This window comes from Cloeon dipterum, chromosome 3, assembly GCF_949628265.1.
Source record: "Cloeon dipterum chromosome 3, ieCloDipt1.1, whole genome shotgun sequence".
Classification (NCBI taxonomy): domain Eukaryota; kingdom Metazoa; phylum Arthropoda; class Insecta; order Ephemeroptera; family Baetidae; genus Cloeon; species Cloeon dipterum.
Window position 1 is genome coordinate 22,440,994 of NC_088788.1, and position 26,873 is coordinate 22,467,866.

Genomic DNA, 26,873 nt, shown 5'->3' on the forward strand with positions numbered 1-26,873 from the left:
TTGCTCTTAAAATATTTTATTGATGATTTTGCAAAATAATTGTTTAAACAAATAGCATTACGAGATATATACATGGATCTTGTGAAGAATTGTGACGATTTAGTGCCCAACAGTCAAAACCCGCTTCACTGGCATGTTCAGTAGAAGAATCTGCAACAAGAAATTACAGACTTTTAATTAAAAATTCCGTGGACGTAGGTCCTTGCTTTCTTGGATGGCGGCCATCAATTCACCCAAGCCGTGAGAATATTATAAGTATAGACGGTTGCTGAGATTGATATGCATCTAGCAGTTACGACTTTCAAGCACGCAGACATTTGTCATGGTGACACCACAATGACTAAAATGTAAGCATTTTGTGTTGGCAAAAACTTATTTGCACATTTAAAAGTTCTACTCAACAAAACTTACTTTGGAATCTTTGTTGAATTGAGCTGTGACTTTATCCTGTTCGATTAAGTGAGGAAGATAAACATCCAATTTGTAATTTGTCTTATGTGCTTGCATTAAAATACGGTCCTCTCCAACATCCAAAGTCAATTCTTCAGCAGAGGACTAGAAATAAAAAGTTATAACCAATTAAAGGTTCAACTAGAGCAAAATGCACTCACCACATCAGGCAAGTTTAGTTCAGCAACCATTTTTTGTAGTTTTCCTTTAGCAGGCTCTCCTCTAATCTTGTACTTTGGAACCTTTGGTCTAGGTTTCAAATCATTAGCCTGTGCTGGGCAGATTTCGGATATTAAAGGGCCGGTAGGAGTTGTTGGACTGTCCACTCTAATACGTTGCGATTTGGGTGTGCCCAAGCTCTTTCTCTTGTTTAGAATGGTGACATCTAAAACAATTTGACCCTTTAAATTTCTTACAGCGCATCTAAGTGTATGCAAAATCACCTCCAATTTGCAGTTTGGCATTATACTTGTTCTGGATGCCTTCCATTGAAGCTGTCAAAAGAAACTGTCTAAATAGCTCACTGTGTTCCAGTTTCTGGAGGGTCTTGGGATGAACAGCAATGTCAAATACTTGGCATTGTTTTCCGCCTGCAATTCAAATGAGAAATTTGAAATTTCAAACTTATTCAAAGGTAAAGTATCGTTCTAATTCTGTTCCTAGTAGCTATAATCTCTTTTCTTAAAAAACACTTTCTTAAAAAACAAACATTTAAATTGACTTCTAAAATATTCACGTTATTACGTAATAATTTTTTTATTACTTTTGTCTTTTTCAAATCTGCCCTCGCCTAGACTCATAGGCACTCTGAAACTGGATGGATCTTCCGAATTCAAAATCTTAGCCAGCTCGATTTCAGACACATCTTTGGCTTGCGGGATGAACTCAGAGGTGCAGAGGTTGAGGAAAACTTTCTCCCCTGAAGTGGCGCGCGCCTTCACGCAGATTCCTGCAACACCGAATTAGAGATACATGAGAACGAATGGAATAATTATAAATGGATCCACAGGTGCGCACAAAATATTAATGCGCAATACTGGCCACGACATGCGAGCACTCTGCATGCAACATTCAGGCTGGGCCACTCCGGCGTGTTGGGCGCTGGTTTATGCTAATGTGCGCCGTTCTGTTTTATTGTTGGTCGGCAAGATGCAAATTTAATTTCTATCTGCTTATATTTTTTAAAATTTAACCCTAACGTGCCAAATATTTTTTTACTTTCTAAATAAAATAAATTTATCGCACATTTTACTGATAATTTACAGCTTAGTAAGATTACAGTTACTAAACGTATTTTGAGAACCAGGTTTTTTTAACAGTCGCTCTAACAGTTCGCTTGATTTGTGAGAGATGCGCAATTTACCACAGAAATAAATATCCAACACACTGCGTTAAACGTAGCGATTTTCAGAAACACGAAAACAAAGCGATTCAAATTTAGTTCAACCCGGCCATCGCAATTGTTTTTTTAATTAGTTTCGTAACAAGCTTAATCTCGGTACTAATGAGTCACAGCAAAATTACTTAACCGCTGCTGATCCCTCTCGCCCGGTGAGGCTAGGTGGAAAACGCAGCGCGGCGGCGCTCTCAGACCCGCGCGTTTCAGTCGATTAGCCGCCACTTTCTTCCGACACGCGATGCTTTGGGAAACCGCTCTCATCCCGCGTGATTAAGGTGCGAACACGGCTCATTTTACAATCAACAATAAACTCTTGCTTTTCAATTTTACGCGACCGATTATTCGTAAAACAGACGATCGAGGGGCAAAGCGTGTGCCAAATGACGAATAAATGTTAGAAGGCCTCGAGAATTGGCACGCTGCCGCCAAGCCGAATCGCGAGATTCAGAGCGAAGTGACTGCTCAGTCAATTACATGAGATGGCCCAAGGAGTAATGAGCTTCAGCAGGGAGTCGTCCCGCTCGGACAGCATCGACGAGTCCGACGAACCGAAGACCCCTAGGAGAAAAAGGTCTTCATTCGCCACAAGGTTCCTTGCAGACCTTGGACCTTTTCACGACATCGGCTTTTTTGTAGGGTCTAACGAAGATGATCAAAGGGTGAGAGCTGGGTTTAAACTCTGCCATTAGTGAAGTGGGTCAGTCTTATATTTCTGTCAAAATTTTGCGCGGCCATTCAAGCATTAATATTAAATCTTCTCACTGCTAGATTTTTATTCGCTCTTTTAATTTATCATTCGAATTAAAAAGACAAAGTTTTGGTGTGATAAATTCTTTATATGAATTTATTTTTGGAAGAATTAAAAGTAATAGTTGAACTACCGTTGGTACAAATTTTTTTATCTAAACGAGAGAGAGAGAGAGAGAGAGAGAGAGAGAGAGAGAGAGAGAGAGAGAGAGAGAGAGAGAGAGAGAGAGATGCTTTATTATTTTATTTTGTAATGCAGTTGATAACCTGCCACAAGCTTGCATTGGCTAGAGTGAGCGATGTCTTTGCGCACCTTTTTTATCGGCCGGACACTGATGTGGACGAAGACGAACCCATTTTCGTGCCTGACATGTCCCCGTTGGCCTTTGAGGCGATGTGCGGGTTAGTTGAAATTACCACTGACACGGGCTAATTGGCTTGGGTTTGGCTCGTTGTTTTGTAAGCTCGTTTTATCGCAGGTTCGCGTATACCGGCGAAATGTACGTCGAGAGCTTTGACGAGTGCTGCGGCTTGCTGTACGCTGCTAAAAAATACAACTTGTCTGAAGGTCTGCGGAACCAATGCAGGGCATATCTGTGGGCAAACATCTACCCTAACAATGTCTGGCGCTGCTTGGAATTCGCGATGAACAATGAAGAGCCTGCACTGTACCAGACCGCACTTCAGGCAATCAAAAATCCTTTACCTATAGCTCTGTGTCACATTAAGTTTTTTTTTTCAGATTCTCCAGCTGAAAACTTCCAAGCTTCTGACCAGAGAGAAGTTCAGGAAAGTGTCCGAGAGCTGTTTAATAACCCTTTTGCAGCAAGAAAGACTCGCCATTAGGTCAGAATACGAGCTTTATGACGCCTGTCTACGTTGGGCAGAGCGGCAAATCGACAAACGTAATCTGACCAACTCAAGAGAGACTGTCCGCAAACTACTCGAGCCTGCCTTCTTGCATTTGCGACTTTTGGCTATGAGCGACGAGGAAATCAGCCAAGGTCCTCTTGCTGACGACATTTTGACGGATGAGGAGGCAGTCGCGTTGTTAAATAGAGAAGAATTAGGCGGCATTTTCTGTCCCGTTCAGGACGAGCGCATGCAGCCGAAAGTAAACAGTTTCGAGACGTTTGCTTTCAACGACGAGCTTTTCCTCATACACCTTGAGAATGAGTACTTTGAAAACACCTATGACGTTTTCGCGATGGCGTTCTCGTCAAGTGGAGACTTCCATTCTACACAGCTAGGGATCATCGTTCCCACTCAAGTGAGGAAAATAGCGTAATAAAACAGAAACAAATCAAACACGAAAACTCGGTCTTGAAAGACGCTCACAACAATATGTATTATTGACGCAAACATTGGTCGCATAGTCAGGATCATTCCAGTATCCGTGATTTTACTTTTTACAGTAGGTAATATTATTTATTTGTTTAGATTCGTCCAAAAGACTGCACAGAAGACTCCTACGACGAAGACCTTACTGTATTTCTCTACAATTGCACCAAAGGAGAGATGATGTCAATAACCCGGTTCAGAGGGTCCGTACCTTACGACTCGCAGATCGAAGTACCCTTCCGCCAGCAAGTGGAACTTAAGTGCAAAAGAGTTCGTAAGGTAATAAAGGTCGTGTTCCATAGAACAGGAACCTACCCTGCAAATTATCAGTTGGAAGAGGGAAAGGATAGCGAATTTAAAGTTGGAAATTTCAATGGACAGGAAAATGTCAAATTGTGGCACAAACGATCTTATGGCTATATTCATTTTTGTGCTTATACAGTTGAGGTAGCCAGTATTGATAGAGGAGATTAAATCTCTCGTTTAAAAATTAAATCATTTACCGACCAAAAATTAAAAAAATAACAAAAAACATAAGATTGGCTGAGCAGTCAGTAGGCAGCCTTGTAATATTTTAAATATAATTTGATGCAAAAATCATTTTTCGAAATTTTTAATGTTAATTGAGGATTATTTGGGATATTGTGCCGGGCTATTAAGTAAATTTTATTACAGAATTAGCTTAAATATAGGTGTGAAATTCGAACTATCTTTCTGAGGCCGGATGGTGTATTTTGATAGAGAAATGTATAAAATAAATACTTTAAATTTATGTTTAATTCCCATTCCGCTTCATGTTCTTGACTTTTTAAAATTCTTATAATTTGTAGAGTGATAATATATGTAATAAAATTATTTGATGCACAATGTTGTTAAAGTTAAGATTATATATATATGATGCTAATGCTTACTTTGAATTTTGAAAAACCGTTTTATTTTACACCCTAATTCAAGGTCAGATAAATTACTTGCAGTCAATAGGTGAACACAGAAGGCTAGCAAGAGGTCAACACACGTTCTTTCCACTGTGAAGGATTCCTCTATGAGAAAAATAGAATTGAAATGCAAATCCACAATATCCAATAATCAAACAAAATGAATTTCCTCTATGACGTCGACGATTGCGTGCTGTTGTGAATGCTCTCGACAGTCTCGACCACGTGGTACATCGCATTAACCCCTCTCACTCAGGTGGACAAAGCAATAATATCTTATCACTTGCACTACACCTCCGCGCGGCGACGCGAGAGGCACTACTTTTGGCAGCGTTTATTATAAATTCCCTTCTCCTGCGAGCAGCTGTGCATTTTGAAAAGCCGCCTCCTCTCACGTGGTTCATCAGTCTTTTTGGAGCCACCACCGCGAGTCAATCGCGGACAAGTGGTTTGCCGGACAGATCAGACTTTGGATTCTATTCAAGTATGAGTTTCCTTATATAATATCTGTGATTTGTTTCGTGAATTCTTGAAATTTCATTTTTAATTTTTGGTGCCCAAATTCATATGACTGTTTGAGACACGTTAATATCGATTTTATCTTAATTATTCAAAGATCTGTAAGAATGTCAAAAATAAAAAAAAACACTTCATCATCTCTTCATATTACGCAACACTAAATATTGAGCGTTTTTTATCGTTGATCTTGTGACCTCACGTTTCATGATCTTCTGAAATCATTCCAGGCAGCGACTGGTGATTGGGAAAATATAAACTAGGTCCGTTAGTATCACAATTTTCAACATATGATGCAGTGGTAGGAAAATTCCAATTCAAGGTCTTCACCCATTGTTGTGCACACAATATCACCACAAACCCCATGCTCATGTTTAAATTTATGGCACCAAACTGACACTGCAAAAACAGTTACCATACCACACGTCACTGATTGCGAGATAAATTGTCAATTATTGTCACCTATATATTTCGCTACAAAGCAGCCGTGATAAAGATGCAATTAGTTTTTTTTTATTATTATACAAATCTTTCGTTCGAAATTTCGCGATTTTCAGTGTAGCGATTCACAAAAAGAGATTGCCCCAATTTCTTTTCTAGATCACTCAATTCACAATGAGATCAAAGTTAAAGTGTGCGTCAGTCAAAAGTAAACGTCTGCGGTATTTATTTGAAGCTGTCGCAAACAAAACAATCAAAGTCAATTGATATAGAAGGACTCGTATTTGTTCTTCATATTATTTGAAACGACACGAGCTGCCAAGCTATTTAATTTACACATTTTACCCAGCAACTCAAGATCGATTAATTAGGGCGATTATTAATTAATAATTCAGCCAAAGCACAGTGCTGGCCAGTGGCCATAGTTTTTATGGCTTCAGTGTCTCGTGACTAAGTGTGTGGCGGCAGATGCTAATATTTGTTAGTACAACCAATGGGACAAACAGTCTCCACCCACGGGATGCGATCGGTCAGCACGTCGATACCTCCTGATAAAAAATTCATCTATCCTTGCATGCATGTGGTGCTTGCTTCTTTCTTTGGATAACTCGCTCATTTCCATTTTGATAATGGCCTACTTTTGACTTGTTTGTTCCCAAGCTGGCGACAAGGGGCCGGTCTGAACAATCCTGTGATAAGCCGATGCGGGCAACGTGAGATTGTACTTATCTCGCATGCTAATGTGGATTCGAAAATCAATGATTGCCACAAATGGCAAAAGCATTGCGCTTAAAAATCGGGGACCACGCACCAACGTTCATGGGAAACGAGTTGGTAATAGATAAGCGTAGGACCGAATTCAAATAAATTGCTCGCTTCCTGTACCAATGATAATTTTCACGGCTGCCCATCAAAATTGTCTGAACTTAGCCAATTTCACAAACACTGCGTCACTGCTATTGTGTTTGAGCAATCTAGAATTCATGAAAGCACACCAGTGAGTTTTTCTGTTAATTTTCAGCCACTGTTAGATTTTCACCTCAAGTCTATCTCGTACTTGACTAGCATCAGCCGGGATAATCAGGGCGGTCGTTTAGCCGGTGCCAACTCTTCTGGCGCCGTCATCCCTCGCTACTAACCCGTTATATAGGCACGCGATACCTCTCATACCCCTAAACGCCGCGTTTTAAATTTCACATTTTTTTTCTCCATTTAGTACAAGATTTATTATTTTGTAATGTTAAGTTTCGGATTATTGTAATTAACGCGCAGGAAAGAAGTACATATTGGATAATTTTTTTAGTGCAACTATCCTTTCCAGGAACGGCAAGATTGAAAAGTACGTAAGAGCTGCTATTACTTAAATATCTAAATTAAAGTGCTTAATGAAAGGTCATCTCTCTCGTAGACACATATGATAAAGGGATTTTTTGGAAATCGATCTAAAATTAAATTATGGATACGCAGAAAATTGATAACAACACATACCAGGCTTAAGATGTATGATTTTAGACGGGTGCTCTGGCAACGGGAAGAGCCGCTCTAGCTCCTCGTTTGGTGTAGCAAAGGCATGCTGAGGTTCCTTATTTCAGTACAGAAAAAAATATCGTTATAGAAGCGGCTTAAACACAAACTATGGCGATATTATGTACCTCAATCATCAAATTCTTCTCAATGAGACCCCGGTCCACTTCCAAAACTACCTTGTTTGGTCTTGTTGACATCGTGATTGCTGTAGCTTTCAATAGGCCGAAACACGGAAAACTTCAATCAATATTCAGCTGACCATCGAGAGTTTAAAGTTACTAGTGAAATTGATAATTTAATACTTTTCTTGCCACTTGAAAATTCCAAGATATCGCGTATTATCAGTGAAAATCAAAAGTTAAAGGAGTTGTTGGTCTCGTTGTTTGCAGATCTCTACTGCACTGCACCATAGAAACACAGCTACGCCCCCCTGCAGCAAGTTCGTCAGGTGACTCCAAACATGGCCGACGCCGGAATAGACGGCTTTTGCGGCTCCACATTTTGGGTGAGATTTAGCGATTTTCTTAATGAAGTCACAAAACATGCACTTCGTAATATAAAACCTACTCTTTATATCAATAATGGGTTCTATTAAAATTTTTGGAGGAGATGATGTATGTGAAAATGCCAAAAACTTAAACCTGCTGCTTAATGCTCCATTCTCCACTGTTATTTTTTGCTGCTGCCCTGTTACATACAAGGCGCCGCATCATCCACCAAATTTCACTTACGTCCTTGATGCTAATGACTTGTCACTTTTTCTGATGGTATTCATTTATGTTTCTAGGATATAAACCAAACATGGCCGGTCGACAATACCGTCATTCCAGATTTTACAATTTGCTTCGAGAAGACTGTCTTAGCATGGATTCCATGCATATTCCTCTGGCTCTTCTCGCCCTTGGAAATTTCCTACATTCTTAAGAGCAAATACAAAGACGTTCCTTTCACATGGCTTAACATTTCAAAATGGGTATGTACTACATATATCAATTATTTGAAAAAAATAATCTTGGTAAAGATATGATAATATATTAAAGAGTTAATTATTTATTTTAGACTGGATCTGTTCTGATTCTGCTAGTTGCAACAGTAGATTTCTGCTACATCCTCTCTATATCAGGCGCTGAGGATGTTTTTGCAGTGGACTATGTTACACCTATAATTTTCATGGCGACATTTGTATGTTTTAATGTTTTGCTACATCGCTAAACTAAAATAAATGATAAATTTTTTGCATTTAGGCTTTGGCTACTGCTTTTCTTGAGCTCAACAGAAGGAAAGGCCTTGTTACCTCGGGCCTTCTGTTCCAATTTTGGCTTGCGCTAGCTATTTGCGGAGCATTCCAGTTTCGTACTTTGATCCTTTCTGCAACTGGACAAATTGGGGAAATATACCCGAGCAACAGTTACCGCTTCATTAGCTACATGATCCACTATTCGATTGTCCTGGTCATGCTTCTTTTGAACTGCTTTGCCGACTCCCCTCCCAGGTTCACCGAGTATCCCAAAGTTGACGTAAGGTTTTATCTAAATTTAATTGCTGAAAATAATCCATCATGATTCTCAGAACTTGTGTCCAGAGTCAAATTCTTCATTCTTGTCACGAATGTCATTTTCCTGGTTTGACAAACTGGCTTGGCTTGGCTTTAGGAAACCATTGGAAAACAAAGATCTTTGGAATATGAATCCATTGGATACCTCAGCTCACGTTGTGCCAATTTTTGAGAAGTACTGGAATCAATCAGTGAGAAAGGCGGCAAGGTAATAATATTTTCACAAAATTTTTAAAATTTTTGTGGTTCCTTAATACCATAATTGAAAGTTACTTGCACTCAATATGCTTTCAAGGATGTTTTGGGTTTATTTTGGGTGAGTCATTCATCCATCCTGCTTCTCTTTTTTGCGTGTCTCCAATGTGTTAAATCATAAAAACATAAAAAAGTATATATTTTAGCACCAACGCAAGCAAGGCATCATACAAAAACAGTTCTGGAAGAGTTGATTTTGAGCAGTCAAAGACAAAATTGAAGTACCATGCATCCATTGTTCCTGCGATCTGTAAAGCCTTTGGACCAATTTTCTTGTTTGGCTCATTCCTGAAGTTTGTTCAGGATATTCTTGGGTTTGTGAATCCACAACTTTTGAGGTATGTAGTGAACATGAAATTTGTATACGTTTTTTCTGAAAATACCCATGAATTTTAGTCTTCTGATTGGCTTTGTTGAAAAAGATGATCCTCTTTGGAAAGGCTTAGTTTATGCCATTTTGATGTTTGTCACGGCTTCGCTACAGACAGTCATCCTATCTCAGTATTTCCACAGGATGTTCATAGTTGGTCTCAGAGTGCGAACAGCTCTTATTTCCACGATTTACCGAAAGGTTTAAACTGAATTTAAAACAAGTGATAAAATTGAAACCTAAAATCTATTAGGCTCTGCGACTTTCCAACTCTGCCAGGAAAGAGTCTACTGTTGGAGAGATTGTTAATTTGATGTCAGTGGACGCTCAAAGGTTCATGGACCTAACTGCTTACCTCAATATGCTGTGGTCGGCTCCATTGCAAATTGCCCTCTCCCTCTACTTCCTGTACCAAATTTTGGGTAAAATTTAAAATTATTTTGACTGTTAGATACCTATTTTTATTAATTTATAGGACCATCTGTGTTTGCCGGACTTGCTGTGATGATAATCTTGATACCAGTCAATGGTTACATTGCTAACAGGATCAAAACCCTGCAAATCAAGCAGATGAAAAACAAGGACCAGCGTGTCAAGCTGATGAATGAAATCCTTAGTGGTATCAAGGTCTTGAAACTCTATGCATGGGAGCCTTCCTTTGAGCAGCAAATCTTGAAGATCCGAGACAAAGAGATTGCAGTTTTGAAGCAGGCAGCATATCTGAACGCTGGAACGTCCTTTGTCTGGGCTTGTGCTCCATTCTTGGTCTCTTTGGTGACCTTTGCTGTGTTTGTCCTATCAAGCGACAAAAACATCTTGGATTCGGAAACAGCCTTCGTGTCTCTTTCGCTCTTCAATATGCTGAGGTTCCCACTTTCCATGTTGCCTATGATGATTTCCAGCTTGGTACAGGCGAGCGTGTCAGTGAAGCGTCTGAACAAGTTCATGAACAGTGATGAAATCGATCCTACCAACGTCTCCCACGATCCCTCTGAATGTGAGTATAAATCCTTGGGTTGTAGCAAGTTAAGTGGACTGTATTAAAGTGCATAAATTTACACACTTTAGACTGTATTGCTTTGTGAAAGATTTGAGGAAATATTTTAAACCTGCTAAATTTTGGCTGTGAAGATAAATATAGTTGAAAGTTTACAATGTGGCAGTTCATGATGGTACTTTTTTACTGAAATCATTCTTTTGCAGCTGACCCAATTGTGATGGAAAATGGAACATTTGCCTGGAGTGCAGATGACAACCCAACTCTCAAGGGTATTAACCTGAGGTGCAAGCAAGGTAGCTTGGTTGCTGTTGTTGGCACTGTAGGATCAGGAAAATCTTCTCTTATTTCCGCATTCCTTGGCGAAATGGAGAAAATTTCTGGGCGTGTAAATGTGAAGGTATTGACTTTTTCTTGAAATCTGTTGTTGGAACTTCCTGTGACAATTTGGAGTTTATATTAATTATATTGCTGTGTATAATTAATTGGGATGAAATTTGGTTGATCTATATTGTTAGAATTTACGGTACATTATTACATCAATTTAGTGGACAGTGAAGTAATTTGTCACGTAATTAGCATATTTAATTAAAGTTAATTTGGAATTAGAAAAAATCGGAATCAAATGTTATGGAAGTTTGATGATTGTTAGAACAAGCGTGGCATTTCTGAAACTTGCTAGCAACTAGCGAGAACTCAAGCACACAAAAGTGGGGAAAATCCCCACACATTATTACAACATTTATATCAAATGTTAAGAAAGACATTAATGGGTTTTAGGGATCAGTGGCGTATGTCTCTCAGCAAGCGTGGATCCAGAATGCAACTCTTCAGGACAACATCACTTTCAGCAAGGCTCTGGACAGAGTGCAGTACAACAGAATTGTTGAGGCGTGTGCCTTGAAACCAGATATTGATATGCTACCTGGTGGCGACCAGACTGAGATTGGCGAGAAAGGCATCAACTTGTCTGGGGGTCAGAAACAAAGAGTCAGCTTGGCTAGAGCGGTTTACTATGATTCAGAAAACTACTTCTTTGATGATCCCTTGAGTGCTGTGGACAGTCATGTCGGGAAACACATTTTTGATAATGTCATCGGACCAAATGGCTTGCTCAAGAAAAAGGTAGGAGTGTTTTGTGTTATTCTCCACTGTTTTTTCTCACACTGCAATTTCAGACTAGAGTTTTGGTCACCCATGGTATCACCTACCTTCCAGAAGTTGATCAAATTATTGTGCTGAAGGATGGAGAGATTTCCGAGAGAGGTACTTACAATGAGTTGATCGCTAAGAAGGGTGCATTTGCCGATTTCCTGTTGCAACATTTGCAAGAAAAGTCTGAAGATGATGGTGAAGGTTTGACTTGTATTAGTATTGTTATGTGTTCATTATTTAAAGATCAATTAGATTTGGAGGATGTAAAGCATCAGCTCGAGATGGCTCTTGGTTCAGAAAATGTGCAGAGACAGTTGAGCAGGCAAAAGTCAAGTGATTCTGCATCATTGACTGGTTCTTTGTCAAAATCGTTTGACTCCTCTGAAGTCAGGCAGCGGAGGAGAAGCTCTAAAGAAAACTCAGTACCTCCTGAGAAGAAAACGGGGCAAAAGCTGATTGAAACAGAGAAATCTGAAACTGGAAGCGTAAGAGAGCCATGTTTATTCTGATGCCACAGCTGAATTTTTCTTTTAACAGGTTAAGTGGGAAGTGTATGCGCATTACTTGATGTCCATTGGAATATTTCTTACGATTGCAACGCTGTTACTGAACGTGCTTTATCAGGGATTTTCAATTGGAACCAATGTGTGGCTCTCTGTGTGGTCAAACGCACAGACCGCTTTCAATGATACAGCTCTTCCGCCAGACGAAAGAGATATGTACTTAGGTGTATATGGGGCATTGGGCGTTGGACAAGGTAAGACCTGATTTTTTTCTGCTCTTCTACTTGAGATAACAAGACACTGAGATATGAAATTGGATTGCATGCAGTTGAACAATTTTTAGTGAATAACCAAAAGCCTAAAATTTACGTACTTCTTGTTATCTCAGAAAATCAAAATTAAATATTAACCTTTATTGGCACCTTTTAAAATTCAAAAGACACCATTGTTTCAAATGTGATCCTCAATTAATTAATGGAATAGTTTCCGCTATAACACCAGCGCACTAAACTAGGTTTGCATGCAGTAGACTTGTGACTAACCCAGTCAATTTCAGCAATTTTCACTTTCATCCCAAGCATCACTATGGCACTTGCTACACTTGGTGCTGCAATCAAACTGCAGCGTGTCATGCTTTCTAATGTGCTGAAAAACGAAATGAGTTTTTTTGACACCACACCTATTGGAAGAATCCTCAATCGTTTCTCCAAAGACATAGACGTGATTGATAACACGCTCCCTCAGCTGCTGCGGGGCTGGATTATGTGCCTCTTTTCGGTACATTCACGCTTTTTATTCAATTCATTTAAAGCAGTTATGTGAAGCAAGTGCTTCTTGTGTTGTTCTGCCAGAAAAATGATATGTCTCATTGTGGCTTTCTGTACAGCTTTCATGTTTATTTTTAACACCATTCTTTCTGTTGGTTATGAGTTTTCCCTCGCCCTTTATGTGACTAAAACCCTAAAAGCTTTGTATTATACAATGAGATTTCTGTTAATACCCCTCAAAGTTGCTGAACAAATATCTTTGTTATGGCAACGTTGACTCATTGCACCCGGGTGCCGTTGTGAATTTTATGTTGCAGTGACCACGGTGCTTGTGGCCTCCCTCTTTACATATATGGGAACCTTAAAAGCCTCCCGCAGCTGCCACAACTATATGCTGGAAAATATGTTGCGAACTCCTATCTCTTTCTTTGATATCACGCCTGTTGGCCGTGTGTTAAACCGCTTCTCTAAAGACGTTGATACTATGGACACTGTCCTGCCCATGACCCTGCGGGGCTGGACCACGTGTTTCTGTGGGGTAGGTAAAGGGCGCAGTAGCTGCTGATAGTGCGGTTTTTCTTAGCTGAATTCGTTGAGCTTTGATTGTCAGATAAAAAAACAGATGAAATACACTTTTAGTGAATTTGAGCTTCTGCTAGGAAGTTGCTTTAGATTGCCATTAAGTTATCCCCCTCACTTATGAAACTAATTTTTTCTGAATGGTTCAGTCGTGTTTATGACCATACCCTCGCTCTTTGCGCTGATTGGTGGTCTGCACGCAGCCAACAAAATACACCATTGGATGGTGAAAAATATAATGCGGCTGCCCATGAGCTTCTTTGACACAACCCCAATCGGACGAATTGTTCATCGGTGCTCTAAAGACGTGGACACATTGGATTATGTGCTTCCTTTTCACTTCAAGACGTTATTTCCTATCCTAGCTTCGGTATGTGGCCAACAACCTTGAAACACTCAACTAAATATAAACAAGCTTTAAATTAAATTTGACGACCAAGTCACAAAATATTATTTTAAGCGACCTTAAATCGATCCCTTAATCAACAGAAAGCTCTGAAATGTATAAAGCATAAAAGCTGGACCTAAAATCCATTTGTTTGTCACGTCACTATTGGACAAATGATTTTTCTCGGTTTGGCTCTGTACTCTCTCTATCTCTCTTTACTGTCCTACTCGGCGTGGCGTAGCTTTTCAAGTAGACGCCTTAATGACGACGACTCGTGCATGCGTGATTTTGTTTCAGCCCTACTCATTTACATCGGCTCGTTAACTTTGTACATTGGTACCATGAACGCTGCCAATACCCTTCACAAAATCGTTCTGGGGAATATTTTGCGAAGTCCCGTAATGTTTTACGATACAACGCCAATTGGAAGAATCCTAAGCCGGTTTTCGAAAGATGTTGACGTGTTAGACAACACTTTACCAGGGACTGTGCGAATGGTGCCGATTTTTACTTTTAGGGTATGTTTTAACACAATTTTTCCAAGTACATGATTTTCAAAATTCGCCTCATCATATTAATATTTAAAGAACGAGAAAAGTCATTCAACCATTGGTAACAGTAAATAAAACGGTGGACGGAACACTTTATGACGCTTCTACAAAATTGCATGCTGGCTCAATAAACACGAATGATCGCATCGATGAATAACGAGAAAATTAAAGAAAATCGTTACAGTTCCATATCAGGGGGAAACTTTCACTGCCCATCATCAAAGAAAACCGAAATGCAATTATTAAATGCTGTGAATTTTACAGCTTTTAGCGTGTTTTTCGGAGCATTAGGCGCCTTCCAAGGGACCCTTTTAGCCGCGAGCCGTATGCACAAGAGAATGTTGCGCAGGACAATGCGATGTCCTTTGGTACTCTTCGACTACACACCGGTGGGCCGAATCATGAGCCGATTCTCGATGGACATTGACATGTGCGATATGACGTTACCACTTCTCATGAAAGTGTGGCCCAATCACGTTATCAAAGTAGGTTTAGGATATGAATCTGGCTACTACACAAAATCATCGACTGCATCTTACCCGCTTAAAAACAGTGAATTCCTTAAGGTGAAACCCATCTACTTGTGGTCTAGCAATGCTTAACTGTCACATTTTGCTAACTCGCATGTGCATCTCCTGGGATGGCATTTGAATCATCACGGTATCTTGATCCAGTTCAACCTGAAACAGAATAATTTTTAAATTCTGGCTAATTATTCACAAACTTGAAAATGTTTTTCCTTCCAGTCTGTCAGTTCCTTCTAAATTTGTTTTAATTACATTTCATTCTGGTGTGCGCAACAGTAAATGCTTGTTAATAGCGCTGTGGATCGCGCGTGCCGCTTGTGTTGTAGGGTTTGTCATATTTTATACGGACCTGGTTCCTCGGCTGTCCTGCTGGCGCGCCGCTCGGCGCATGCACGACCACATGACGGCGGGGGTGCTCAGGGCGCCCATGCTCTTTTTCGACACCACTCCCCAAGGGCGAATCGTTGGTCGCTTTTCTAAAGACATCGACGTCGTCGACATTAGCATGCCTATGTACATTTCTGACTGTGTGTACTGTCTCTTTGAGGTTAGTTTTTCTCCAACTTTCTTTTCCTTCGCTCTCTCCTTTAAATATGCGCTTTGCTGATGCACAGTTATGAGGGATTTGAAAACATGTGTTTTTGAAATCTCAAAATACGTTTGCAGTGGTTGTGGGGACATTAATAGAAATAATGGCCACTTTTGGCCAAGTGGCCTCACCGCTTAACAACCGAGAGTCGTATGAAATCGTATTTAGTATATTATTTGTGTAGCGATAGCGATAGATAGATACTCGCTTCACATCAGGCATCAAAGCATTACCAATTACCATCATACATTACTCTTAAATTTGAGCTTAAAATAGACTTTCATGCTCTATCTGTGCAATAGACAAATTTCCCTCTAGTTTTAATTTTCTGTCGGGGCTAAAATGTCCTTAATCGATCCAGAAAATTTGTAAATTTCCAGCTATTTGCGTGTTTCTTGGACCTCTCAACATATATCTTGGCACACTGAATGCCTCGAAAATTTTGCACAAGAGAATGATGCTCGTAATTTTGAAAAGTCCAATATCCTTTTTTGACACAACTCCTGTAGGCCGTATTATGAGCAGGTTCTCCAAAGATGTCGACATATGCGACACCGTTTTGCCGCATAACATGAAAGCATTGCCAAACCAACTCTGCAGGGTACGTTGTAACAAAATGCATAATATAATTGTAAATGGAACTGTGAAAATTGACTTAAATAGGTTCAGTATAATATACATTTTTCTTTAATACGCTCTTAATATATTTAGCGACAGTCTTTATTTGCTATCCATTTGAAAAATTTTCAATTTACGTTTAAAGCCTTTCAAAAGATTAAATCTTCTGACGAAATGTAGATGTGACGGTGCAGAACATTCTATAACATTTTGCAATTTTTTATCTTGTTTATTTACTACATGAAACAGTTGCATAACTTGACCTCATAGTTCGCCATTTCCATTGCCATATCATGACGAGTTGTTTCATACATTTAACAGCTAATTTTACTAACGTTTAGATTTGTTCAAAGGGCGTTTTAGTGCTTGCTTCTACCAGTGATTGCATGTAACCAGCACCCTAATTTATTCGTATTTAACTCGTAGAAACGCATTTTTTTTGCATAATTCTGATGAGGAGCTCTCTACAAAAAGTGCTCTTTCTAGTTTTTTGCATGTTTGTTGGATCTCTTGCCGTGTTTCTCGGCACGCTGAGGGCCTCAGAGAAAATCCACTGGAAAATGATGCTCAGAATTTTGAAAAGTCCCATGCACTTTTTTGAGACAACGCCAAACGGCCGAATCTTGAGCAGATTCTCCAAAGATGTCGATATTTGTGACACAGTTTTACCACAAAACATGAAAGCTTGGCCAACTGTTTTCTGCAGGGTATGTAATAGCTATAAGCACTGTGTAAAATTCTGCACTCATTTAAAAAGACACTAATAGAAAATAGAATGGGAATTTAAATTTCAATATCGAATTGTTAGCATATGTTTTTATTAACAGGTTCAATGAGGACGAGGTCTAAGAAAACGATTAAAAAACAGTTTTTCACTTCATTCCCGCTGACTTGATAATAACATCAGGTCTCCTGTCAGTCCTGCAAATTTAGATCTTTATTTTCTGTTTGAGACATGGTGTATTGTTGATAAGCTGCACGCTGAGCTTAATAGTTTTGTTTTAGGATTGTTTGTTTATTTGAGCGACTTGGTGCCTAGATTGGCTTGTTGGCAAGCTGCTCGTCGTCTGCATAACTATTTAATTATGGGAGTTTTCCGGGCACCTCAAATATATTTCGAGACAACACCTCAAGGGCGTATTGTTAGCCGCGCTTCAAAAGACATAGACGTGCTGGATAATACACTGCCAATGAATATATCCGACTCAGTATATTGTGTTCTTCAGGTTAGTGTAAAAAGCCCTTTATTGCATTAAATTTGGTTTTTAAGCTTGCTTTTGTGGTAATTGTGCACTACTTGAAAACGATGCTAACATCGAGTTGTGAACTATCGTTATTTATTTAAATATAATGTTTTATCGTTCAAAAACAATTTTTAACATTTTCGAACAATTTAGAAGTTCAGTTCCACTGTCCCAAACCAACCGAACATTAACTTTTGGCTCATTAATATTAACTTAAGGTAACCAAAACTTACAACAAACCGTTTGAGACACATGGTGCTTGAATTTAAATGCGGTCGCTGACCAACGAATTAAAAACTATTTTTTAGCCATATTTGCCTATTTGAACGACTTTGCTCCAAGATTGGCTTGCTGGCAAGCGGCTCGTCACACGCATGACTTTTTAGTGAAGAACTTACTTCGAGCACCACAAGAGTTTTTTGAAACCACTCCCCAAGGGCGCATTGTTAGTCGCGTATCAAAAGACATTAACGTGATGGATGAAACATTGCCATTGAATATATCGGACTCAGTATATTGTGTTTTTGAGGTTAGTGTAAAAAAGCCGTTCGTGACATTAAATTTGGTTTTTAAGCTTGCTTTTGTGGTATTTGTGGACTACTTTAAAAATGCTTACATTATGAGTTCTGAATTATAATTATTTATTTATAATTAAATGTTTTGTCGATCGAAAAGCACTTTTTTAACATTTTCGAACAATTTACAAGTATAGTTCCAATATCCCTAGCCGACCGAACAGTTAGTTTTGGCTCATTTATATTAACTTAAGGTATAAGTCTCAGCCAGCCGCGCTGCGCCAGCCAGCCAGCAAATTTTGGGTCACGTGCGTAGCCGCCAGCCGTCGTGAATCTGGCTAAGCTGCGCCAGCCACGCTAGCCGCGCCGGCCGCCGGTGAAAAAGGTCAAAAATAAAAAAAAAATACAAGGGAAAAGTGCCTTCCGGCCCATCATCAAACTTCACGTTTAAAATATTGTCAGCCGCTAGCCACCGGTAAAAATGGCCAGCCGCCGCACGACAAAAAATTCGGCTAAACCGGTCTCGCCAGTCGCCGCCTTAAATCTTGCGGCTGAGACCTCTAACTTAAGGTAATTAAAATTTACAACTCGACGTTTGAGACATGGTGTTTAAATTAAAATGCGGTAGCTAAGCAATGAGTCACCAACTATTGTTTTAGCCATATTTGCTTATTTGATCGACTTTGCTCCAAGATTGGCTTGCTGGCAAGCGGCTCGTCGTATGCATGACTTTAGTGAAGAACATACTTCGAGCACCACAGGAGTTTTTTGAAACCACTCCCCAAGGACGCGTTGTTAGTCGTGTTTCAAAAGACGTTCATGTGATGGATGAAACATTGCCAATGATTTTATCTGAAGGGGTTTATTTTGTTTTTGAGGTTAGTACTGGAAAAGAGCTTAGCATACATCTAGTTCTCGTGTTTTGTTGTCGTCCTTATCATTATTTTGAGCTTGCCCACTTGTGACTTGTGCAGTGGTATGTTTTACATTTAGCTTAAAGGGCTAGTTCTTGCACTAAACTAAAAATTATAATATAAGAATATTTTGGATCAACTAGACTTGCCGATTAAATTAATCACGTGCGATGAAATAAATTAACTTAGCTTATACCACAAAATGCTGCAAACCTTTTTAGTTTGCTGGTGCGTTCAAGCACATAACTTGGATATAGAAATTAAGTAACATCAATTTGCAGCGGTATTTATTTTCTCGGGATCACTCATCGTTTTCCTTGGCACTCTCAATGCGGCAAACAAAATGCACAACCTCATGATGTTCAATATTATGAAGAGTCCTTCGTCGTTCTTTGATACCACTCCCGTTGGGCGAATCCTCAGCAGATTTTCTAAAGACATCGACGTTTGTGATATCACCTTACCGCAGCTCTTTTACAGTTTGCCCTCATTGATGCTCAGGGTACGTTACATATTTTCTCCGAAATGCTGCGTTAAGGATTTTTAATATTGCGCTTATGGAGCTTATTGTGAGAAAGTTAGCTTCTACCTTCTACTAGTACTTTTTTCGGTCAAACCAAGACCGAGTGTCTTGTCGGTTCGTGTCCTTTTCATCCACTTCATAAATTTATCGACTTGATTTTCATCAATCGGTACATATTAGTCTTGCTCCGTCTATCCTTTCTCTAGATCATATTTAATGCTGATGCCCAATCACTAACTCGCAAACAAATCATCAAAATACATAACATATCTAAACTGTGGGAAATTTATTAAATTTGAAACAAATTAATCGGTCAGGGGTGATGGCATTTTTCTTCAACTGGCACCTTGGATCGGCGGTCAGCGGGCTGCAGTCATCATGCACGCCCAAATGCTGAAAAGGATCCTCTGTGCACCCATGTCAACGTCTTTTGAAACCAACCCTCAAGGCCGTGTCCTGAGTAGATTTGACAAAGATGTGGATGGGGTGGATAAAGATTTGCCAATAGCAGTAGGCGATAGTCATTTGTTTTCCAGGTGGGTTACCTCAAAAAATCTAATTCATCGAGACACTAATTTTAAAAAGTACCTGATTACTATTTTGAAATAGTGCCTGATGAGTCATGCAAAGAAAATAATCTCAAAAATTTATCGGTCTACTGTTGCTGATAGAACAAAAAGGGAGCATAAAATATTTAGGCAAAATTCATACAATGTGGCCAGGAATGAAAGAGTTATGTTAAATGTTGTTAGAATTCTTCGGGAAACTACTTTTAGGCTTGTCTCAAGCCAATATTAGTGTCGATATTAATACGCTTATTCGATAAGTTGAGGGGGAAAATATTGGGGTCAGAAACATAGCTTTGCCGCACTAATAAAACTCATCAAACGAGTAGTCGAGCCAGAACATTTACAATCAGCTTGACTCTTAGAAAATTGAACTAGGCAAGACTAACTAAATATGTTTGCTAGTTTTGTTCATTTGCAGGACACTTTTTATTTTTTTTTGTCTGTCGTTTTAAAATTCTAGAACTAATGCCTATTTACTACATACTAATTAGTATTTGCATTAATACAAACCCTAAATCGTTTAGTATACCCTTCATACAGAAATTTTTCGATTAACTAGTTGTAAAAGCGTCAACCGTAAAAACCACTGTGAACGTCCACAGTTATCACAATTTTACTCGTTGACATTGGGGCCCTGTATGGAGCAGTGATGGCCTCGGTGCCCTTCCATAATGCTGCCGTCAGGGCAATGCTTACTGCGCCGGCCAGCTTTTTTGACGTGACCCCCCCAGGGAGGATCGTTGCTCGCTTTGCCAATGACATGTATACGATTGATTCCGTTCTGCCAGAAAACGTAGCAAATATAATGTGGATTTCCATTAAGGTCAGTCTCGAATTGATGATAAACACACGCAAACATTTTCATAAATCAAAATTCAAAATTGCTGTGGCCTGTCATTTTGTCTGACAATGTAAAGTCAAGCTGTGTTGTTGACGAATTTGAATTCGCAAAATGTACTTTTTAATTCATACTGACTGTAAGATCAATGAACTTGAATTAATCGAAAAATTGTTTTTTCCCTACCTTTAGGTTCTAGCAACACTTGTGGTAATCAGCTATTCAACTCCGATATTCATTGCGGTGATCATCCCCATTGGCATTCTTTACTACTTCATTCAAGTATTTTTTAGCTCTCTAAAATAGGATAAATTATCTTAAATCAACCTGTACAGAGATTCTATGTGGCTACCTCTAGACAGCTGAAGCGCCTTGAATCAGTTTCCCGCTCTCCTATCTACTCGCACTTTGGAGAATCGGTGACTGGAACTTCAACCATCAGGGCGTATGGTGCTCAAGAAAGGTTCATGACAGAGTCTGAAGACAAGGTGGACTTCAATCAAATCGCGTATTACCCCAGCATCATTGCCAACAGGTTGAGATTTACAGGTACAATTTTAAACGGTTCAGTAACATGTTATCTTTAAAGGTGGCTTGCTGTTCGACTTGAGATGGTAGGCAACCTTATCATTTTCTTCTCTGCTCTGTTCGCTGTCTTGGGTAAAGACACCATGAGCGCTGGGCTCGTGGGTCTTTCAGTCAGCTATTCACTCCAGGTGAGTTATTTTTTAAACCACATTTTGAACTTGTGTGAGATTTGAGCATTTAGATCACGCAAACTCTTAACTGGCTGGTAAGAATGACTGGAGACGTGGAGACAAATATTGTGGCTGTTGAAAGAATCAAGGAGTACGGAGAGACCAAGCAGGTTTGTAAAAGCTAAAATTAAAGACTGCTTTTATTTTTAAATTTAATAATCTTTCAGGAAGCTGCTTGGGATATCCCAGAAACCAAACCTCCTAAGGAGTGGCCCCAAGAGGGAAATGTTGTCTTCAAAGACTATCAGGTGCGCTACAGGGAGGGACTTGACTTGGTTTTGCATGGTATTTCATGTGACGTCAAAGGAGGAGAGAAGGTAAAAATATGAACACTGCTAAGCAACCCAATACTGAAAGATAATCACTGCTACTGTTAGATTGGTATTGTCGGCAGAACTGGCGCGGGAAAATCATCCCTCACCCTTGGTCTTTTCCGAATTATTGAAGCAGCTGGCGGCTCTATTTACATTGATGGCGTTGATATCTCCAAAATCGGTCTTCACGCTCTGCGTTCTCGCCTCACCATCATCCCGCAGGACCCAGTCCTCTTTTCCGGGACTTTGAGGATCAACCTTGATCCGTTTGAGCAGTACAAAGACGAGGAAATTTGGCGCGCCCTAGAGCACGCTCACTTAAAGCATTTCATCAAAGGACTTGCGGCCGGCCTCTCGCACGAAGTGTCTGAGGGTGGCGAAAACCTAAGTGTGGGTCAGAGACAACTCATTTGCCTAGCCAGGGCCTTGCTGAGAAAAACCAAAGTTTTGGTGCTTGATGAGGCGACGGCTGCTGTTGACTTGGAGACTGATGATTTGATTCAGGTATTATTCAACGCAGAAAAGTTTCATTTAACTTGATATATCAGCAACAGTTAAATGCATTGAACAGTGTTGAAAATTGAAGACAGTTGTCAGATTTACTTATTATTATCATATAAATAAGAGCATGTGTCTAGAACAGTATTTCGAGCCCAGGACAGAAAAACAATAAAATTTGTGGTTTGTTGACATTTAAATGTTGCTCTTGTTATCTGATGGTTTTAAAAAGAGGATAGCGACTGTTCAATTTTGAATAAGAGTTCTTATTCAAAAATTTTGTTCACAAAATGTTGTTTTTGTTGTTTAATGCAAAATGCATGGGTGGATTTTTATTAAGGACCTTTATTATTTTTCAATGTTGGTTTTTCTCTCAAGAGAGAAAGTTGATTCTTATTAGTGAAGGTTAATGTAAGAAACAATTTTAAGCAGATTTTATAAATCCCATCAAGTCAGTTGTTCTCAGCAGAACTTTGGAAACAGTCGTTAATTAATTATTGCCGAAACAATAAAATGACAATAATTTTAACAAGAAAAAAACATTGAATTTGCAAACACTAAAAAATTTAATTTTCTAAACATTTGATTTCTCCAGAGAGTGGGCAAGAAATCGTTCCAATGAAACCATCTTGAAAGTTTTTTCGTGTCGATATTACCTTCTTAAATTCCCAGCCCGGGGAATACATTTTTACTCCATCTTTCCTTTTTTCTGTTATTAGCAAACCATTAGGACCGAATTCAAGGATTGCACCATCCTCACAATCGCCCACAGGTTGAACACAATTCTTGACAGTGACAGGTATGATTTTAATTGATCATTAAGTAGCAAATAATTAATTCTTTTTTTCAGGGTTGTCGTCCTAGACAAGGGAAAAATCATAGAATTTGAGCCACCCAATACTCTGCTGCAGAGAAAACAGTCAGCTTTCTATAGCATGGCCAAGGACGCTGGCATTGTTGGATAGTTGACATAATATGTTGGACTCTCAATTCTCAAAGGACTCTCTTTATGTGCCTTGTGCAACCTCAACTTCCTCATTGTACATTGCGTCCTGTAAAATAAGCAGTATTTGCGCCACGCATGTTGGATACATTAATGTTGATTCACACTTGTTTCGAGCGGGTTTAGTGCCACTGGGTGTTGGGATTGGTTTTTAAACATAATAATTTAGTAAGTATGATGCACTCCCTGACTGCAGAGACTTTGCTGGTATATCCTTGTTGTCAAGTCTGGTATCGTTAAGCTTGATTTGTTCTTAAATTTAACGTCAAGTTGGGAACTTACATAAAAGGCTACTTTATCGACCTGAGTCCTGTTATCAGTTTTTCTAGATTTCATCATCATTCAATGATTAAGTTTTATAATGAAACAATTTCTAAAGTTGTCTTGATATTACTTGATAGCGTTTATTACTGCGGAATGCTACTTTACGTTGAATAAAGAAATTTACAAACTGTAAAACGTTTACTATACTTACTATTCGATTAGAACCCTTATTTCAACAAGTGGATTGATGCAATTATCAACACGAGTTCACGCAACTATCGGAGACGGGAAAATACGAAGCGAAACAACATACTGTTTTCAAGGATTGCAAAATTAAGTATCGCTTTTCTCTTAAAAGGAGCTGCCAAACAAATCACTCTTGCCAGATGAGGCAATATATCTATCCCACTAGTGTTTGGTTCGTGTTTCAAATACTGCTGGCGTGGGTAGGAGCACAGCTGCCAATCAATGGAACTTAGCCTATGCAGGGAGGCAACGAGGGCCCAAGGGATGCGCGTCATCTGATGTGCGTCGAGCCTGTGCTGCTGTACATGACCTGTTCATCTTGGCTCATCAGTCCTTCCTCGTCCAACGATACTGGAGTGTACTTAGAAGCGGAGCCCGCTCGGTAAGTGCTGACAGCACTGGCCTTTGGCCGCAGAATACCTCGCACGTCGTTGAGAGTGATGTCAACATCTCGGAAGGCGTTAAGTAAGAAAATCGCAACAATCACTGTGAGAAAACCGCAGATATTGCCCAGGACGTCTTCTGCACCCAGATGATACCATTCCTGAACAAAATTCGCGATTGATTAACCCAAATTTATGATGCGTAAAGAGCAAACTGACCTTGAACAGAATGGTGGATGCAACGATGACTAAGGTTGTGAAGAACACATAATAGACAGGAGTAACAATGGAAGTGTTGAACACATCTAGGGCTTTGTTCAGGTAGTTCATCTGAACGACAATGCAGCAGATCACAGTGGCCAGCAGCATCCAAGTGAGCCAATTGCCAGCTTCATTGGCTTTGCCAGACAAGGTCTCTTTAAGGGCTAGGCCTAAACCTTTGCAGCCCATGACTGAAAGGGAGCCAATGGCCGAGCAGATGGTTATGTAGATGACAACGTTGGTGTGCCCGAATTGCGGAGCCAAGCCCAGAGCAAAGAACAGTGAAATCAACACGATCAGAATCACGTAACTGATGAATGCTGCGAAAACAAAGAGTTAACACCTAGTTAAAAGAAATTCACGTTGCTCTTACATGCGTCTTGTATTTTTTCAAGGAGAACTTCCAAACTTTCCACTTCCTCATCTTTTGGAGAGTGGATGACGATCACAGTTGAACCCAGAATGCATAGAAAACAGCCCAGCTAAATTAAGCACGAGGTTTATAAGTCTTAAAAGAAAATTTAAGTATCTTTACTTTGCCCAACAGATTTAGTTTTTCGTTAAGGTACTTTGAAGAGAGAATAGCCGCTACCAAAACACTAAGAGCACCTAGGGGCGTTACCATTGACGCCGGAGCAAAAGCATATGCAGCAAAGTTTGCAGCTTCGCCAATTCCCACTGTAAAAGTAACAATCAATATATTACACAATTTGTTACTATAAATTTGATTTATTTTCTTACTTGAGAGAAAACCTGCCCACCAAATCCACTCTCTTAAGTAGCCAAATCCTCCATGGCCGGCTCGTGTACCACCACCTCTGCTTAACCGAATTAAAGCTTTCTTTTTAATAATAAAGCTAGCACCTAGAAAAAATGGATGTAATTAATGAATTTTTTAGTTATTTTATTGACACAAAAACGCGCGCTACTCATAAATGTTGACTTACATGTTATGAGTTTTCAAAATGCATTCAATGGTAGTTATAAATTAATAAAATGTTTTCTTTGAAAAAAAGTCTCAATTTAAAGAGGGAAGTTAACTTTCGGAAGTTAAGAAATTTTGACTAGGCACGAATAATTTCAACTGAAAATATTATGATCAACTCGAGTGTATCTGCCTTCATTGGCATCTACCAAAAATTTAAATACCTTAGAAATAGGAATTAGGTCTTTGCAGCTAATATCTAATTTGATTGTATTGATAAATAATTATATCTGCGGATGGCACATTTACCATTTACCAGCTATGTGCAGATTCAAAATTGATTTTTAATTTTAAATTGAAGCTCATAGAAGTTTTAACAAAATTGTATGATGCTAAAACTTAACAAACAGGATAAAAGGGCCTCTAACAAGTTTCCATTTGCATTTAAGACATTTTGAGCGGATGTTGTTGGTAAGAAAATTGTATATCCAGATAATGCTGAATACCTTTTAATTTTAACTGAGAGGTGATTTGGCATGAATTAGAGGAAAACCAAAAAAGAAAATTACTAAGATGATAAAATGACAAACAAATAATTTTTACCAATGAATATGCTTGAGCTGATGGCAAGACCAAGTCCAACGTAGTATCCAGTTTTATCGTACAAATTAACATCGAAGACGGCAGCAATGGTACTGTTCGCAGGCATGATTTTTTCCTTTAATGACTGCAGCATTTCCTGAAAATATGAAAACAATTCATTTCAAATGTTTCCAAAATGATTTGCTATAAACGGATAATAACAATGACCTAATGCTATATGAACGCCAAACATGTAAATATCAAGATAATTCAAATATTGTATTATCATACGAGTTCACCAACCAAGGCCATGGTAAATATTTAAAGGTGTGGTTAAGTGGATGCCAAAGTCGCAAAATGAAATAATTACTGATACTCGTTTAAGACTTCACAAGAGAACTAGTTTTAAACATGGCATTATGTAGCATGTTAGTTAGCATGGTATGAGCATGCGAACCCTTTCCTGTCTTCAATTCTAAATGCCTACTAGCGGAGTAGCGGCGGAAGTTTATCTCAGATAAGAGGCAAGATAAGGTACTGGGTACTGGTGACGATGATTACATTGTTTCCAATAATTTCACGTGATGGTTTCGTCTTGTCGGATCCGTCTTCTCATTAGTTGTCAGCCCATAGCAATGTAGTTCCAAGTCAGCTGATCTGGGGGGCGTTTCATACAACGTCCCATCCCACCCTGTTGCAGCTAAAAATTGTTCAAGTTTTTAATTATTGCTCATTTCATAACCCAAATATTAAAGATGCTGTGAAAAGCAAGATGACCTTTAATATTTTTTTGTTATAGTCTACCCACAGTTCAAGTCTAATTATG

At 39.2% G+C, this 26,873-nt stretch overlaps 4 protein-coding genes across 20 annotated transcripts; 2 read left to right on the plus strand and 2 right to left on the minus strand.

Moving 5' to 3' along the window:
* Window positions 1-7,772, minus strand: Pih1D1 (PIH1 domain containing 1). Of its 3 annotated transcripts, XM_065482869.1 has the most exons (8): window positions 7,659-7,772; window positions 7,482-7,567; window positions 7,318-7,411; window positions 1,214-1,399; window positions 894-1,040; window positions 612-835; window positions 412-555; window positions 1-150 (listed from the first exon to the last, which is right to left on the minus strand). In XM_065482869.1, exons 2-8 carry the CDS (start codon window positions 7,551-7,553, stop codon window positions 100-102), a joined length of 918 nt encoding a protein of 305 aa, XP_065338941.1. In that variant the 5' UTR covers window positions 7,554-7,567; window positions 7,659-7,772; the 3' UTR covers window positions 1-99. The 3 variants fall into 3 exon arrangements, with proteins under 3 accessions (XP_065338941.1, XP_065338943.1, XP_065338942.1); XM_065482870.1 differs by lacking the exon at window positions 1-150 and adding an exon at window positions 192-340 and having other exon boundaries at window positions 7,482-7,751; XM_065482871.1 differs by lacking the exons at window positions 7,318-7,411; window positions 7,482-7,567; window positions 7,659-7,772 and adding an exon at window positions 1,975-2,110.
* LOC135938863 (uncharacterized) lies at window positions 2,329-4,854 on the plus strand. The gene is made up of 5 exons (XM_065482862.1): window positions 2,329-2,508; window positions 2,856-2,998; window positions 3,076-3,283; window positions 3,339-3,866; window positions 4,037-4,854. The coding sequence occupies exons 1-5, from the start codon at window positions 2,329-2,331 to the stop codon at window positions 4,409-4,411; spliced, it is 1,434 nt and encodes a 477-aa protein (XP_065338934.1). The 3' UTR covers window positions 4,412-4,854.
* Window positions 7,746-23,845, plus strand: MRP (Multidrug-Resistance like Protein 1). Of its 12 annotated transcripts, none has more exons than XM_065482846.1 (24): window positions 7,746-7,861; window positions 8,144-8,329; window positions 8,416-8,538; window positions 8,601-8,873; window positions 8,926-9,119; window positions 9,207-9,227; window positions 9,313-9,504; window positions 9,563-9,737; window positions 9,790-9,958; window positions 10,012-10,533; window positions 10,740-10,933; window positions 11,314-11,658; window positions 11,712-11,889; window positions 11,941-12,173; window positions 12,226-12,445; window positions 12,748-12,968; window positions 21,006-21,095; window positions 21,149-21,348; window positions 21,403-21,529; window positions 21,583-21,681; window positions 21,739-21,888; window positions 21,949-22,389; window positions 23,103-23,182; window positions 23,234-23,845. In XM_065482846.1, the coding sequence occupies exons 1-24, from the start codon at window positions 7,817-7,819 to the stop codon at window positions 23,346-23,348; spliced, it is 4,593 nt and encodes a 1,530-aa protein (XP_065338918.1). In that variant the 5' UTR covers window positions 7,746-7,816; the 3' UTR covers window positions 23,349-23,845. The 12 variants fall into 12 exon arrangements, with proteins under 12 accessions (XP_065338918.1, XP_065338916.1, XP_065338921.1 ...); XM_065482844.1 differs by lacking the exon at window positions 12,748-12,968 and adding an exon at window positions 13,276-13,496; XM_065482849.1 differs by lacking the exon at window positions 12,748-12,968 and adding an exon at window positions 13,687-13,907.
* On the minus strand, window positions 23,766-26,728 carry spict (magnesium transporter spict). 4 transcript variants are annotated; one of them, XM_065482864.1, is made up of 7 exons: window positions 26,609-26,728; window positions 26,069-26,204; window positions 25,282-25,404; window positions 25,076-25,218; window positions 24,914-25,022; window positions 24,499-24,860; window positions 23,766-24,440 (listed from the first exon to the last, which is right to left on the minus strand). In XM_065482864.1, exons 2-7 carry the CDS (start codon window positions 26,199-26,201, stop codon window positions 24,168-24,170), a joined length of 1,143 nt encoding a protein of 380 aa, XP_065338936.1. In that variant the 5' UTR covers window positions 26,202-26,204; window positions 26,609-26,728; the 3' UTR covers window positions 23,766-24,167. The 4 variants fall into 4 exon arrangements, with proteins under 4 accessions (XP_065338936.1, XP_065338938.1, XP_065338937.1 ...); XM_065482866.1 differs by having other exon boundaries at window positions 26,535-26,676; XM_065482865.1 differs by lacking the exon at window positions 26,609-26,728 and adding an exon at window positions 26,505-26,592.
* Between the last annotated feature and the right edge of the window lie 145 nt (window positions 26,729-26,873).